At 43.5% G+C, this 16,907-nt stretch overlaps 1 protein-coding gene across 1 annotated transcript in view; it reads right to left on the bottom strand.

Annotated features, from left to right (window-relative positions):
- Positions 1–16,907, bottom strand: part of CACNA2D4 (calcium voltage-gated channel auxiliary subunit alpha2delta 4) — a 165,368-nt gene that overhangs the window by 104,948 nt on the left and 43,513 nt on the right. The window contains exons 13-18 of the mRNA XM_067536119.1: positions 15,701–15,834; positions 12,097–12,174; positions 11,634–11,714; positions 8,955–9,029; positions 8,409–8,495; positions 6,183–6,254 (exon numbers count right to left, since the gene is read on the bottom strand). Of these exons, the coding sequence (XP_067392220.1) occupies positions 6,183–6,254; positions 8,409–8,495; positions 8,955–9,029; positions 11,634–11,714; positions 12,097–12,174; positions 15,701–15,834 (527 nt within the window). The remainder of the gene's footprint in view (positions 1–6,182; positions 6,255–8,408; positions 8,496–8,954; positions 9,030–11,633; positions 11,715–12,096; positions 12,175–15,700; positions 15,835–16,907) is intronic.

Consider the following 16,907-nt stretch of genomic DNA (forward strand, 5'->3'; position numbering starts at 1 on the left):
TTTACTCCTACTGGGGCCCTGAACTGAGGGGGTGATATCCCACAATGTCAATATTTGGGCCAGAGGACCCACGAGACGACTGCCCAATGAATATACCTTGTGGCACAAGGGACCTAAGGAGATTCAGAGCTCCTAGAGAAGAGAAAGGGCCTTCTCAGCCTCCTCAAGAAGTGCAACTAAAGCAACAGGAGAAAGAGGAACAACAGAATAGGAGGATATCATGCCAGTGACCTTGTCCTCCTCTTCCCCAGACAAGATGGTGATTCCAGCTTCCCCGTCATATCCTGATAACCCTAAGGTCTTCCCAGACTTACTTCAAAAGTGTGACAAAGTCATTACAAATCCCCCCAAAAGAGGCCCAAGCGCCATGAACCAATTGCCTGGATCTACAGATTGGCTAATTGACAGTCACCATTCTGAACTTTAGGTGGCAGATGAACTTGTTCAGGTCCCTGAAAACCAGAAAAGGAATGACCTGCAGATACTGCACCTGGAAGGCATGTGTGCTTCCCCCCCAGGCAGTCCAGACAGGTATCGTGGTAGTCCATGACCAGGAAAGGTTTGTGGCACTTGATACAGCTTTTAAAGCTGGGGATCCTTGGCATGCTCTCCTGAAACCGAGGAGAACTGGGGTTGATGGGGGTACAGAGAAATGTTCCTCAACTGAGGGGAGGGGTCCAAAATTTAGGGAACCAAACCCCTAAAACTATTTCCAAATAAGAACTAACTGTGAAAAATTCTTAAAGCTATTTACAGAGAGAAGCTCAAGAAGTCAGCTTGAACACTGAACCTCTGTCCTAGACAACAAGCAGTAAGAAGGAACTAAGTGGTGGGGGACCAACAGCTCCCTTTATCCCTTCGGTATGGAGCACAAGATGAGCAGGGATGCATGCGTGGACACGGCAGACACTGCTAGGGAAAAATCTGGTCCTGGGTTCATGGAGCACATGTGGAACCGAAAGTGCATTACATATAGGGACAATTACTTGAAGAAGAACCAGGGATTAGGAGTGGGTGAAGGGTGAAATAGTGGTGACAGAATAAAAAAGGGAAGAAACAAAAAATGGAGATGGCGAATGAACAGAGGAAAACACGGGAAAATAGCAGGAAGAGCTTAGGAAAAATGTAGGACAAGGGGAAAATTGAGAAAGCACATGGGGGGGAAGAGGTGGAATTGAGAAAATATGGAAAGGGGATTGGAAAAAAGCAAATAAGCAAAATGACAGATGGGAACAACTACAAAAAAAAAACAAAAAACCAGGGAAAAAAAGAGACAAATGCAGAGGCATTTAGGCATTTGTGACATTCTTAAAAATGCCTAAATAAATAAGATTCCTTTGGATGGCTCAGAGAAAACTATATTGTGAGGCTGCAGCAACACAATAAACTAAGAGGTTACCAACCCCTACCTGAGAGGATAATGGAATTGTGAGCAATAAGCAGCCTGGGCTTCTAAAGAATAGATCTTGCCATACAAAGAAGATTGCATTCTTTTTGGACAGAATTATAAATTAATAGATGAAGGGAATAAAGCACATCCAATATATTTGGATTTACATAAAGCATTTGCTAGTGTCTCAAAATTAATTAATATTGGCTTAGATAGGATCTTTTTCATGTGGAATGAAAATTGACAAACATTGGAAACAAAAAGTAATGGTAAACAATAGCATATCAGGTGGTGGGAAGTGGAGAACAGCAAGGATCTGTCTGAAGAACCATCTTAACTAAGACCTTGTCTACACTACTACACTACTGTTTTGTCAACAAAACAGTGGGGGTGTACACACTACGATGCTCCTTCCACTGAAAAAACTCTCCTGCTTGCCAACAAAATAAAACCACCTTGATGAGCAGCATAGAGATTTTTGCAGCAAAGTCAGATTGACAAAGTGTCAGGGTAGACACTGCACTTGGTTATGTCAGTGTAAATGGCATCCAGGCGGTGACTCACAATGCCCATCCTGACCACGATGGTCAGCAGTTCAAACTCTGCTGCCCTGCAGCCAGGTACACAGGCATCTGTCCTTCCCCCTTTAAAGGCCCAGGAATTTTTGAAATTCCACTTCCTGTTTGCTCAGCGTGGAGAGCTTTCATTGCATCTTCCCAGCTGACCATGGCAGCTCCCCACAGCAAACTCTATCCCGCTTGGAGCACACTTGAGTTGTTGGATCTGCTGGCTCTGTGAGGAGTGGAGGCTGTGCAATGCCAGCTCCACTCCAGCTGTAGGAACTTCAGTAACTACGAGCAGATTTCTTGTGGCATGTTAGATAACGGATACAAATGGGACGTACATCAAGGCTGTGCAAAGCTAAAGGAGTTGAGGCAGGCATAGCAGAAGGCAAGAGAGTCATACCACTGCTCTTGTGCTGCACCAAAGACCTGCCATTTCTATAAGGAGCTGGATGCCATCCACAGCAGCGACCCCACCTCCACGAGCCCTGTGAATACTTTGGAGTGGGGGGGCTGGAGACAGCCAACAGTGGAATCAACTCCAAGGATGAGGTGGTGGGTGAGATCAAGTTGGAGGACAAGATGGGACAGCCAACAGGGTCATCTGGTACCATGGGGAGCCAGGACCTCTTCTCGACCCAGGATGGTTTGAGCCAGTCCCAGCACTCCGTCACTGGCACACACGATGCAGGAGAGGGCAGCCCTGGTAAATGATCACTTTGAGTTGATACTGCTCAGTTACATGAGGTAGAGCTGTCCTTTGCTTTGTTATATGCTGGAAGTGGGTTAAGGGATAGAAATGTACAAGACTCATGTGCAAGCTGCGCAGTGGGGGCAAAACAGTGTATTAATTCTCTAGAGAGATCTCTAGGAAACGTTTTCTGGAGGTACTCGCCAATCCTCTGCCAAAGGTTCCTTGGCAGAGCTGCTTTGTTCCTTCCCCAGCTGTAGAAACTTTCCTGCGCCAATCAGCAATCACTTGTGCAGGGACCAAAGCGGCACAAAGGCGAGCAGCATAGGGAGCCGGTCTGAAGCTGCACACATGCAGGAGATGCACCCTCGCATCATTCTTGCTTACCCTCAGGAGTGAGATATCGGCTTGACCCTTTTCCCACATCTTGAGCACACCTACCCGCCTCCCCCCGCAGCCCATACAGAACTGCTTTCCATGCCCACCCCAAACTCCTCTCACACATTCCTTGCATCTTGCTGGCCTGTCACAGCACCCTGTTCACTCGACCCCTTCGAACAGCTTCCAAAATGATAGCTGGAGTTACACACAGCTATGACAGCCTACGGCAGGAGACTGCCCTTCACCTTTCCAACAAGTGTTTTTGTGTGTGTGTTGTGAATTGGTATTTGATTGGCTTTCAAAGTGTATGTTTTTATTAATCTTTATTTGTTTCCTACACACAGTGGTCGCTGCTGCAATTCAAACAGAGTGGCAATTGGAACATTTGCAGACTGCAAATCAAGGTCAGGAAGCAATCATCCAAATTTCCATACAAAGCAGCAAGTAAATGAAGCATGAGAGGGTGCTTTATAGAAAGACACATTACTGCTGCTCATTGTCAAAAGGGTGCCTGAAAGCCTCCCTGGTTCGAATAGCCCCCTTTTATGGCCCTCTAATAACCCTGGTATCTGGCTGCTCAAAATCAGCCACTAGGCAATCCGCCTCCACACTCCATTCCTGGGGAAACTTTTCATCCTTGGCCTCACAAATATTATGCAGAGCTCAGCAGGCTGCTATGACCATGGGAATATTTTCCTCATTTAGGTCTAACCTGCCATAAAGCTGCAAGCTTTTAATCTGCTAAACGCACATTCAATGGTCATTCCGCACCTGCTCATTCTATTGTTGAAACGCTCCTTGCTGCTGTCCAGGTTTCCCATGTAAGGTTTCATGTGCCATGGGAGTCAGGGGTAACACTGGGTCTCCCAGGATCATTATGGGCATTTCAACATCCTTCACTGAAATTTGGTCTTTAAAGAAAGTCCCTGCTTGCAGCTTTCTGTGCAGGCCAGTGTTCCTGAAGATGTGTGCGTCATGTACCTTCCCTGGCTACCCTGCGTTGATGTCAGTGAAACGACCAGGGTGAGCCACAAGCACCTGCAATACCATAGAGAAATGCTCTTTTCTGTTGATGTACTCCATCGCAAGATGATCTGGGGCCAAATAGGGATATGCATGCTATCTATTGCACCGCCACAGTTAGGAAATACCATTGCCACAAAGCCATCCAGTATTTCATGCACATTTCCAAGAGTCAGAGTCCTTCATAGCAGGATGTGATTAATGGTCCTGCACACTTGCGTTAATGCAATCCCCCCCAGTGGACTTCCCACGTCCAAACTGATTTGTGGTTGAACGGTAGCAGTTTGGAGTTGCCAGCTTCCACACAGCGATCACCATGCACTTCTCCATCGAGAGAGCAGCTCTTATTTTTGTGTCCTGGCACCATAGTGCTGGGGCGAGCGCCACACACAGTTCCAGGAAGGTGGTTTTGCGCATCCAAAAGTTCTGTAGCCACTGCTCATCATCCCAGGCCTGTATAACAATGCTATCCCACCACTCAGTGCTTGTTTCCCGGGTCTAATAGTGACAGTCCACTGCGTGCAGCTGCTCTGTGAATACCAAAAGTAATCTGGCATTGTTTCTTTCCATGGCATACAGCAGGTCAGGCACCTTGGATTCCTTTTCAGATTGGGACCTCATGACATACTGCATGATCAGCTGCATTGTATTCATAACACTGACCACAACAGTAGAGAGCAGTGCAGGATCCATTCTTTCTGGCAGAGATAGTGGGTGTACAGTAAACAGGGACTGTTGAAAAATGGCATTAAATGCAGTTGGTAGCCCATGGAATGATGGACAGAAAAAGCTGCATTATAGGACATTGAGCCTCCGCCCATGATGCACTGTGCTCCACTCTGCCTTCCCACAACTCCTAGCTGCAGAAGGTGGCAAGTAGCACAGTGAGATAGCTACTCACAGTGCACTGCTTTCACTGTCGATGCTAGCACACCAACTCTGGACGCACTCCGCCAACAAAAGGAGCATTGTGTGAACATGCACAAGCAATGTACTTAGAGCAGTTTCTGATTGTCGGCGTAATTTATGTCAACAAAAATCTATAGTATAGACAGGGCCTAACATTTTAGAAAATGGACTAGAAGAGGGGAGGAGGAAAAATAATCAGAAACATAGCTAGACAATATAGGAGGGAGAAGCGGAGAAGACAGTAATACTGAAAAAGGCCTAGGTATGAGACTGAGGGTAGCTAATTAGAGAGGAGTGACAAATATAATATGGTAGCAGTCAAGAACAGTTGGGGCTCCATGTGCAGAGATTTCATGTTGTGGAGCAGGGACATGATAGTTTCTCTCTATAGGAATAATTTAGGGAGCTACAAGAGGTATAACTAGAAGTTATCAAACGAAAGTAAGGCCTTAACTACACTAAGAAATGGCACCATTTCAGCAAGGGTTGTCAAAAACAGGTTTAGTAGAATTGGCCCTGACCACTGTTTAACTGTGAATATTGATAAGGACAAGCTATGGTCAACAGCAGGTCAGCTAAACTGATGGCTGAAATGGTGCTATTTCCTAATGTAGACAAGGCCTTAGACACGGAAAGCTTCCTGACAGCGAGCTCTGTAAGACTGTGGAAGTGATGGATGCCCAGTCACTTGGAAGAGTTAATTAAAACTAGTCTGAATGAAAGACTGGAAAATACACTTTGGATGATAATCTTGCGGGAGTGGACTAGGTGACCTAATACTAGAACTAGTTAAAAATTTGCAATTTTAGTAGGAGTTTCCATAAAAAATTTTATCCTAGAGCTGATCCAAAAATATTAAAAATTTGAGAAAAATAGAGACAAAAATGTCATGAAAATTTTGGCACAAATTACATTCTGTTTTTTTCCAGCTATACCTAATATATCTTTTCAATCTCTAAAAACCTATGATTTCTTGGATTGTTTCATCTACCGATGATGATCCTCTATTCTATGGACAGTATATTTCTTGGCTTTGCCTGGACAGACTAATGATCTGTGAAGCATCTTCTATTCTTTGGTTTGAACAAATTAGATATATAAGTGATATAACATTAAAATCTTCACACAAAATGCTGAGCATTAGCTTTGCACCCTCCATGGATCCCCAGCATCCATTTCCCATCTCCCTTCCAGTTGAGATCTGAAGAGGACCAGGATTTCTTACCCCTTTATCCACAGGGACTTTCACATCCATAGAAAGGTAACCCGTTTCTCCATTGATCATTGCTGTTCTCAGCTGCACAGGGGAACAGATTAGCATTAGTGCCTCTGACTAGGCAAAGACAGGCTGTGGAGTGATTTGTAATTCATATGGGGAAGCTTCTACTGAGGAATGACTGGCTCTCCTTTTCTACTGCCCTCTCTGGGCTTTCAACTAAGAAAATTTTATGAGCAGCTCAGAAGTTTCATTCAGGCAGGCTGGTAAGTGCCATATAATAATACGGATTTATATTTAAAGTCTATAAAGATGGTGTTGTCATTAAAGCTAAGGACATGGAGGGAAGGGCACTGCACAACTTCACTTTGTAATAGTGAGCAAGACACATATTCTCAATATTTGCACAGATCCTCAGATAGAAGGCACCAAAGAAACAAAAAGCAATATTAGTCCTTCCAGAACAATCCCAAAGTTCTTTGCAAACTTTAAAACCAATTTATAAAATCATAAGATGCTCACACAAATCACTTCATCTGCTATTGAAATGTAACCATTTCTGGACTGAAGATCATCTCATATTATCAAAATGATAAAGTCAAAGCAAAATGTTTCCACCTGATCAAAACAAAACCTTTTCACCTTTTCCTGTCAACAAAATCAACACATTCCCATGGAATATTTTGATTGTATCAAATCAGCACTTCTCAATGGAAAACTGTTCCATCCAGAAAATTTTGACTAGCGCTAATAGAGCACTGCAACACTATACAACATGCTGGGATAGGGAGTGAAGAAGACTACCATATTCAGTTGAGGAGTCAACAGTTTATGCAGGGTCCAATGCAATTTTGCAAGGATACCCGTTTCTTGCAGAAAAATTGCTAAGAATCTTTAATGACCATAAGACCGTGGTTTCCTATTTAATCAAAAAGGTGGCACATCCAGCAGCTCAGTGCCTCCTAGTATCATGCTAGGACATTGGTTCAGTATTGACTCAGAGAGGAGGTGAGTGTCAACTGACTCACAAACACAACTTACTGCAGCACCTTCGGTGATTCAGTGGTAGTCTCCAATTCAAATACTAAGTAAGCCCAACCCTACTCATCTTATAAAATCTAATAAGACTACTGCTCAAGTTGCTACTGCTGTATGCTTCGGAGTACTATAAGGATGTGTCCTCCAGTGGGTTCTAAAATCACTTGCTTAATTATCCTATGGCCATGAAACAGTGACCACCAAAATGAGGCTCCTCTAGCCAAGAAAATCTGATTTAAGGCCAGGGAGGTTTGGGATATTCTATGCTCTGATCTGACTGAGCCTGCCACTGTCTCTCTGGGCTCTAAGGTGTTCAGACACCTGTATTTCATCCATATCTTCCACGTGACCCTGGCCTTGCCAGAAAAGTGACAGCTTGGCAAAACAAAACATTTCCTTTCCAGGACACAGACTGCAGTGGATAGTGAGAGGAAAGATTAGAATTAGATGGCAGCAAAATCTGGATCCAGTGGGTTCTAAAATCACTTGCTTATTTATCCTATGCTCCGGAGTTAGGATCTGAATCTGAACTTTTCCAAAGTGTATTTATTGGAGCTTTGATCTCCTCCCCACCTTCCTACCATATTGTGGCTTCAGATATGTTGGTCCCAATGCAAACAAGCAGCAGACTCAAGTGAGAAACCATCAGAACTAGTGTAGTCCCACCCAGAGTAGCATAAAATAAGGGATATTGCAGGCTTAGTGTATATCTACACTGCAATTGGGAGGTGTGATTGCAGCACATGTAGACCTAGCAAAGCTAGCTCAGGTAACAATAGCAGTGAAGCCGCAGCAGCATGGGAAGCTGTGTGGGCTAACTTCATAGATACGTATGTACCAAGAACCCTGGGTATGACTTGAGCAGCCACCACCTATGCTGCTGCAGCTTCTTTGTGACTGTTACTTGACCTAGCTTCAGTCTAACTACCTAACTAGATCTTAGCTAGTTTGGGCATGTCTACACCTGCTACAATCGCACCACCCAAACACAGTATAGACGAACCCATAGAGAGGGAGACAAGCATCATGTATGGGAGTGGGAAGGGGATGTTACTCTCTTTAGGGACTAACCTTCAACTAGTAATGATCAGCCCCTGACAGAAGAAACCAGAGGTTCCTACAATCTCCCATCATGATTCCCCTCTAGTAATTAGGAGAAAAAGCCACAAACTGGTTATAATAATTTCTGATACTCACTATTTCATCTTGGTCTTCCCACTCAACTTCAGAAAGATCCACACTGTTGTAGTTTGGTTTGGGCTTCAGCTTCTTTCCCTCTTTGTACTGGAGTTTCAAAAAGAAAGAGAGGAAATGGAGCTCTAACTTTCCAGCCCTCTAGCAAATCAGACGGTCAACAGAGCATTAATAAAATGAAGAAGCCACATTGATTTCGATTGACTGGCAAATGAGTGTTTGGATGTAGGTGTCCTCTTATCCTACAGTCATTACATTTCCTATGTGTGGGCAGGATCTGGAGATGTGAGTATTATCATGCCATTTCAGGAGCAAGGGGCTAGCACGGAGCTAGTTGGGCTTGCAGGTAACTGTATAGGCTGGTTTGTGATAAAATGTTTTGGTAATTCGTATAAGGGAATCTGGTGAGCAGAAAGTTTATATACAGCAGGAATTTATGATAATGACCTGGTAACCCTAATGACTATATACAAATGTGAGATACTTAAATCCATGAGCTTTCAGAGAGATTAATGTAACAAAGATACTCAGAGCATCAGAATCACCTACCAAAGGTCGGAGGTCTGGGTGTGAGAGGATGTAACCATTATTAGTATTCAGAAAGGCATATCCATGGACTCCCAGCTGTTAGAAAAAAGTATGAGAATAATTAGCCCCATCTCCTTCAGTCACTGCTCTGTAATGGGGGGAGTTATTCTATTGCCCCACCGACATTCTTAGCAATGGAAGATGCTCTCCTAAACTACTGATCCTAGCCACCAACTGCTCTCTGTGTAGCAAACAGAGTCTGACTGAGTATTTGTGTGCTGAGTACTGAGTATTTCAGTGATGAGGTAAATGATTTGTGTGTGTAACTGCAGTAAATGCACAGACAGTGAGTGTTGGACAATTACCATTTAGGAGGTAGAATTAATTTTGGTACCCATGACACTCCTATATTTAGAATGTGGGACAATGGGGAACACTATGATAATAGTGTCACAAGTACTGGGGCAATAATAATCAGTTACTGTGCTTAGCGGTGTAACCACAGACATAGAGCTAGAGACTTGGATCCTGTAATTTCTATACAGAACCTGGGGAATCATCATTCACCATGACAAGCCGTAGGCTACTCTAGAAACAAAGGAAGTGAATGTCTTAGTGGATTGGTAATAGGAAACAAAGCTTTTTACATCTTGATAACCAGCTTGAATCCATTCTAGGATAATAATGACCCACCCATGGAATGATTCTTCAGTGGCCAATCTCAAAAGAGAGAGTTTCCATCCAGCTCCCAGTAGACTAAAACCATCGTCATAGCTGGCAGCATCACAACTAGCATCACTGTTGACACTTTTGGCACAGATGCCAAGGATAGAATGGACAATTGAGAATGAACTATTCTGTCATGCCTAGAGGGACTTTCTCCAAGTCAGTCTTGAGATTTGTTGGCAGGCAAGAAGTTTACACTATTGCTGTCTGTGCTGAACCCATTTTGTGGTTACACAGGATTTCACTCTCCAGACTTGTTAAGCCAGCACTTTTCACCAGCTCTGTATTACTTTAAAATATTTTTTTAAAGTTTATCTCATTGAAAAAATGAATTTTTAATGAGGCTCTCTGGGAAAGTGATATTCGCTGTGAGGCTTGTTAAACTTTGCTTCATTAGGCTTGTCCTGAGAATTCTGTACAATGTCTATTGGTCCCTCTATTGAGTTTCCATTAGGGATCTCCTTAACAGCAGTGACTGCTGGGACTTACCCCAAAATTCATATGACTGAAGCTATGAGTTCAAACTTTCTGTTTCTATTAGTGTGACCAAATCAACAGCGGGTAGTTGTACACACTAGAATACCTAATGTCTGATTGATAATTACTCACACAAATGACTCCTCAATTCACTGTCAAGCAATTTTTGTCGTATGGAGGTGTTAGAGGCACTATTTTTCCAGTGGATAATTCTTGTCTTTATAATTGCAAATTATATCTGGGTTTAAAAACCCCGTGATTTGGCTGAAATATACACTGTAGGCGGACTTGATCTGATTAGTCCGTCTCTCATAGTTCACTTGCAGGCCAAGTGCGACATTGCCTGATCTCATTAGGCTATGTCACTTCTTAAGCAGTATTTGTACCTGACTGCAGTATTTACTTGTGCTGGGTCTGGCCTGGGCAGCACTGCTCCCTTTGTCAGCGGGTAGGTGGCCCTCTGAAGGGATCAGGAGCCCAGCCTCTCTCTGACAGGCTCCACAACGGGGAAATGAGGCAATTCAGGTTCACCTGGGAGTAAGTCACTGAGTAACTGGGAGGCAGTTAATTAGGCACCTGGGTAGGATAAAAGGCTAGGGATCTCACTTAGACAAGGGCTCCTAAGGAGAAAGGAAACTGTAGTGGAAGGAAGCTCCTAGGGAGTCTGAACTAGGTAAAAAGCTCTCCAGGCAAGGAGGCCTGGGAGAGACCCTGGGCAAACAGAGGTAAAACTGTAGAGCTCTCCAGGCAGTGGAGAAGCCTGAAGCTTTATAGCACAAGGAGCTGCTGCTGGAACCTAGAGACTTCTGTTAAGTTTTAGCTGGGCTCTGAGGTAAGAGCCTTTAAATTCTTGTACAAATTCTCCTTTCCAAAGGCTTTAATAAAAAGAGAGATACTACTGTAAAGAAGGGTGCTTGGCTTCCCTGTGATTGGGCTGTTTAAGTGACTTCATAGTTAACTCAGTGAAGGGGGAAACTTAGGCAGGCCACAGCAGAGCCACACTCAGCTGCTGGGGATGTTCAGAAAGTGATAGTGGTCCTTCTACACCAGGAGTGTCAAACACACGGCCCACGGGCTGGATACGGCCCACCAACCTTTTTGGTCCGGCTCCTGGTGGCAGTGCGCGCTGCCGCCAGAGAGTACGATGCCGCGAGTTCTGTGCACTCTGGCGGCAGCACGTGGAACTCTGCGTGCACGAGACACAGCACTCCAAAAGTGCCTAGTATTTCAATTTATGGTATGTATGGCCCACTTGAAGTACATTTAATTCAAATCTAGCCGGCCATAGCAAATGAGTTTGACACCCCTGTTCTACACAGTTCTAGGGCTTGGTTTCCAGAAAGGTGAACTATGAGATCCACACTCAATTGTGCATGCACAGTTGTGTATCTAGAGTGGCCACCAAATATTTTGATTCATTGGATTATGCCTGTGGACAAGTGACTGGTCGTTAAGCCATGTATGATGACAGATAGTTTACATTAGCTTCAGCCTTACCTTGTACCGTGGAGCCAGTTTCAGTAGCTCTCTCAGTGGAACATCAGAGCCCACTACACCCAGGAGAATGCCATGAGATCTCTTAAAAAAGAAAGGAGAAACTGTTCTCAGAAATGAAACTCTGTAAGCGCTCAGCCTGCCCTCAGCTGAGCATGGGTAAATGCCATTGCATCACTCTTCCGCAGTGTATAGTCAGGGCTTAAGTGGAGTCTGCATATTTGGTGCTGAGCTGGGTATGAAACTGGGGATGAGAAAACAAGATGAAGTTTCTTACTGCAGTGATACTGGGAAGAAGAAACATACAGAGGGAAGGACAAATTATCAGTTAATAGCCAAGCACCTTGCTAGAGCCACCAAAAAAGCCTCTCTTTATTAGTCAATGGCTTTAGAAGACTGCTAACCACCTCAGCATCCTTTTACCTGCCCTAGTTCCAAGGAGACTGCAGGACAGCACTACACTTACCGTTTCATTCTTTTTGCTGAAGACCGGCATAGCTACTGTTGTCATGAGCAGCAGACTTTGAGCTTGAGATGCAAAGAGCTGCCACAGGACAAAGAGCAGTGTGTTAGCAAATGGAATAGTATAGGGAGCCACTAGAAGAAGCCTTAAGGTTTCCAGGAGCACCAATGCTAATGTAATCATACAGGAAAAACAAACAAAAAAGGGGGTGGGAGAGATGGGGCTGTGATAAAACTAATGAAATTTGTCAAAGAAAAGGCATTGAAGACCTAACTGCTAAAGAGACAGGAGTCTTTAGAAATTAATACACATTAGGCATGTCTATGCCAACATACACATAGATTCACATACAAAACTGTGCTTAAACACAACCAAAGTGTACATACAAGACAATTATGAGAAACAACACAGACCTGGGCAAAACTTATGGACACACAACTCACTTGCATAAATATACCCCAAACCCATGCATATAGCTTGATTGAGAAGTATCACAGACAAATGCTAAAAAGGAACAAACATGCACAGTGCATATTTAAATACACTTATCACACATGTGCCTAGGGACTGCTTAAGAAAGTGCAAAGACAGAAGCAAAAACATGACATGAACACACAACACTCAAAAGATATGTAGCTAGGACACAGCACAAGCACATGCTATGTGACATCAGAGCCCTCAATACTCTGTGAGAGAGACATTCTAAGAACACACAAAACACAGGAGGAACATATGAAATACACAAAACATGCACAGGTGTCTCACAGACATACCTAGCTATAAAAGTGATTCTCCTTCCCTGGCACAGGGAACAAGTTCTTTCTACCTCCCATTTGGCCAGATAATCAGCTCACCTTTGGCAAGGTCAAGAACTGACTGTCCTGTGTTCTCTCACTGTGCATGCTGAGAACCATAATGGAGCCAGCCATTCTAGACAGTAACCTAATGAAGCATTGAAGTTGGTATCCTGCCTTACTGGGCTGAGCACATTCTGTTGCTGACCTCCTATCTGGGTGGATACCTCTTATTCACAGCAGTGCTAGGGCTAACCTAGAACATGTGTATCTCACAGAGAAACACTCTACATATGTAAAAACGCATCCAATGGACTAAGCTACTGTACAGTACAGGCACTCCCTACTTACTCTCATCCAACAGCACAGCTCTCCCGTACATCCAGTGTTATCATTTCCTTCCTGACATACATACTCAGTGCTCCCTCTGTGCTGCTGCCTCCTCCCCTCCCTGGATGTACAGTTCAGCAGTGACTAGACAAACTAGCACAGAAGCACACCAGCTAACATAATGGGAGTGGCACGCTCACAGAACACAGGATAGGTGGTTACCTCCTCAGATTGTGGCAGCTAGCAAGAGACATGGATGGATAAATGAATGAATGAATGAATACATGAGTGAATGAAAAGCATGAGCAGTAGCAAGGCAGGAAGACAAATGCAAGCCAGAAAAATGAGACAAACAAGAAAAGCATCAGTGGACAAAACATCACTGCAAGCTCTGGACTCTTGTTGCCATATACCAAAGAACCCAGGTGTATAGAATATGCTGTGTAGCAGGTAGCACTACTGTTGGTTTTGCTCAGCACACTCAGTAACTGACTCACCAGTACCTCCTGTGCACAATATGCTTGGCAAAACACATTTCCTTTGTTGCCCCCCAGAGAGCAGGTACATCCCAAGGAATATTTCCATGTTCATCCACAATACAGAAGTGAGGACAAGCCTTCCCAGGGCTTTACCAGCAGTATCTCACAAGCATGAATCAATGCGAAACCTGTATTTCATCCCTTTTTGAAGAGTCCTATCCAATTTAACAAGAGTTTAATCAACTTTCTATAGAATTTTTAAACCAGCCTGTTGAATTCTAGAGCAGGCACAAATATTCCACAGGCTGAATTTCTAGAAATTCTATAGAATGGAGGTCTTTCTATTTTAAATTCCACAGGTTTTTAGAATAATTTCTATAGAATCCTATTGGTTTCATCCCTATTAAAGGACTTTTCCATTAAGGAGTACATAAACTTTTCCCCTTTCGCACTCACCTGACTCCAAACCAGTTTAATAAATCTCTGACAACTGTTTCCTCTTGAGACCTGATCCTTCTGAGGATGCAACCACCACTCACGAACCACCATGCCTTCAAATAGACCCCTTTAAATCTGTGCATTCTTAAAAGCTGTAGTAATGTCCATTTGATGGGAAAGATGCTCTCTATACCCTCAGATGGTGAAGAGGTTAATCAAAAGGCACAGTGATTGTTTAATTAGTTATGTCAGGAGTGGTAATCTTTACTATTGGGGCTCTTTGACTTGGCTACATGTTCCATGTTGGGATTATTCACTTTCTTTCCCCATTGCCCTGAAAGTGGAATATAATCAGCACTACAACTGGGGACAGAGATTAATGAACTGAGGGGACTAAATATCATATCTTCATCTTCCCTTTTTAAACAACTCTATTTCCTGTTCTAATGCTCTGGATCACACTCCAATCACAGTCTGAACCCTCTCAAGATCTCCTCCTCCTCTGACACCAATTTGGGTCAGAATGTAGTCTGTAATTTGGCTTTAGGGGAACCTATTCCACTTGGAAGTGGTCAAGACCTCCTCATAACTGGGAAGCTTCTGGAGAAAGTGTTGTTAACTGTTATGTTATAGCTTGTTCTGTGGTGAGTAGTCCTAGAGAAGAAAAACACCAAACACAGAATCTCCTGCATGAAGATGCTGGGATCACCAAAAGCAGAACTGGGCTGCACTTTCCTCTAGGCAAAAAAACAGGCAAGAAAATGACCCAGGAAAACAATTCTATTTGTTTGAGGAAGGGTGGGTGAAGAGGTCCTTCATACTCCACTACTCTTAGTCTCTCTTGATCTAAAGGCATGATGCTGTGACATCTTTATCTCCAGAATCTCTCAAGCCTACTATTAGTGTAGGCCAGAGACAATGGAGCAACCACATAAAAACAGTGAGGTAGCAGTGAGAGGATCCAGCCTGTAGCAGCAATGGGGGCACATCAAAGGAAAGTAAAAGGTTGTAGGGCACACTTACGTTTAATTCCCTCCCAAGAGTTGAGCACACTTGCCCTGTAGTGATCCCATATCTTGCTAGCACAGAGAACAAAGGAACAAACTTGACACCCAAACTGAGATTTATCTCCCTGTATGACAGACAGCATGATGTGAGCAGAAAACAAGAATCTCTGTGACCCATATTCTGAGCTGTAATTAATCTCTGTCCTGTGAATAATCCTTTATAAAGTACCCTGAATTAATGGAGAAAAGAAAAACTACTTAAGTCATACTGTGCATTTGTGATTAGCCTTAGGTTCCTGGGTCACTGCATACTCTCAAGGAGACCTGAAACTTTGAATAGAGGATTCAATTCCAGGATTGAGGGGAAAGAAATACTCTGTCTAAACAGGTGAAGAGCACAATAAATTCTACAAAATCAGCTGACTCCCAGTTCTACAGTATGTTCATATTTCTGAGGGATCCTCCAAGAGATCCAGGTGTCACAGCTCTGCTTTCCCTCCAACCCCCTTCACTTAGCCCCTACTGTCTGTTGACTGGAAGCTTATCTCAAAGTGCTTACCGCACTGTCCATATAGGCTTCAGTCCATATGATGTCATGATCATGGTTGATGACCATTGGACGGCTGAGCACATGAAGATATTCCATCACGTTCTCCTGAACATCTGCTAGGGTGGAGATCTGTGTGTAATAGCCTTAATGGAGAAACAGAAACCTGTCATTCTCCCAGTGTCCTCTCTATAATTATTCAGGAGAGTTCATTTGACTTCCAAAAGCAAAGTGCCCATCAAACCTATTTGTGACCCTTGTGTCTTTGCTTTCTGTCAAAAAGTGAGAGCTCAAGCATGAATACTCATGAAAAGTGATTTTTTAACTCAAATGCTTGAATATTCACCAAAAGCACCTTTCAAATTACATAGCTAACCAACATAACTAACCAACAGCAGGGTGAACGCCACACTGCAAATTTAATACTTGAATATTTGAATTGAAATTGAAATCTGAGTTTTTGTCAGTTAGTTACATACATTGTCCAATCCAGGAACAGAAACAATATCATGTGACTTGTGGAACCAGCCAATAAAAACTTGAATTCATAATATCCACAATGCATGAACAAAGAATTATTTACTATCAATCATTTTAAACACCACACACATCTAAGCATTTCATAATCAGTTTGTAGACAATTAGCAGGCAGAAAGACAGGTGAAATTCTTGTTTATTCCCCCAGAGCTAGCCATGGACCCTTTCCTTCCTTCCCCTTTTAAGAAGGCTAGTGCACCTGGTGGTGCTAGCTATATGCAGTGTCTGCCTCCAGATACATTGTGACTGGACCATGCTCATAGATCCCCACCCCCTTGTGCTCAGCATAGGGCAGCCATTTACTGGCTCTATACATGAAGGAATCATTCATCCCTACTTTGGTGTGTAAAGGGCAGCCATTTTGTGCCAATAATAGCACCTCATAGTTCTAAGGTGGAGAAGGCAATGAATACTTTGATCCAAATGAACCAATGGCAGAACTGTAGGTAGATATAATGGCATTTGGCCAGGACTCTGTGGTTCACCTTCTGCTCTTGTGAAAAGGGCAATGAAATCTTTAAAGGAAAGGATGACAATTTTATAGCCCAGCCAAAAGATACCATGTCCAGCGACACAGACATAGTGCCCCTTAACACCATGATAGGGTGTTGGGTCAGTACTGATCAAGGAACAGTGTTAGTGAAATACCAATACCACTACTTGCAGCACCTGCTGTTTTCCT

This window comes from Emydura macquarii, unplaced genomic scaffold (assembly GCF_026122565.2).
Source record: "Emydura macquarii macquarii isolate MOO-44397 ecotype Brisbane River unplaced genomic scaffold, CSIRO-AGI_Emac_v2 contig_3530, whole genome shotgun sequence".
Taxonomy (NCBI): Eukaryota; Metazoa; Chordata; order Testudines; family Chelidae; genus Emydura; species Emydura macquarii.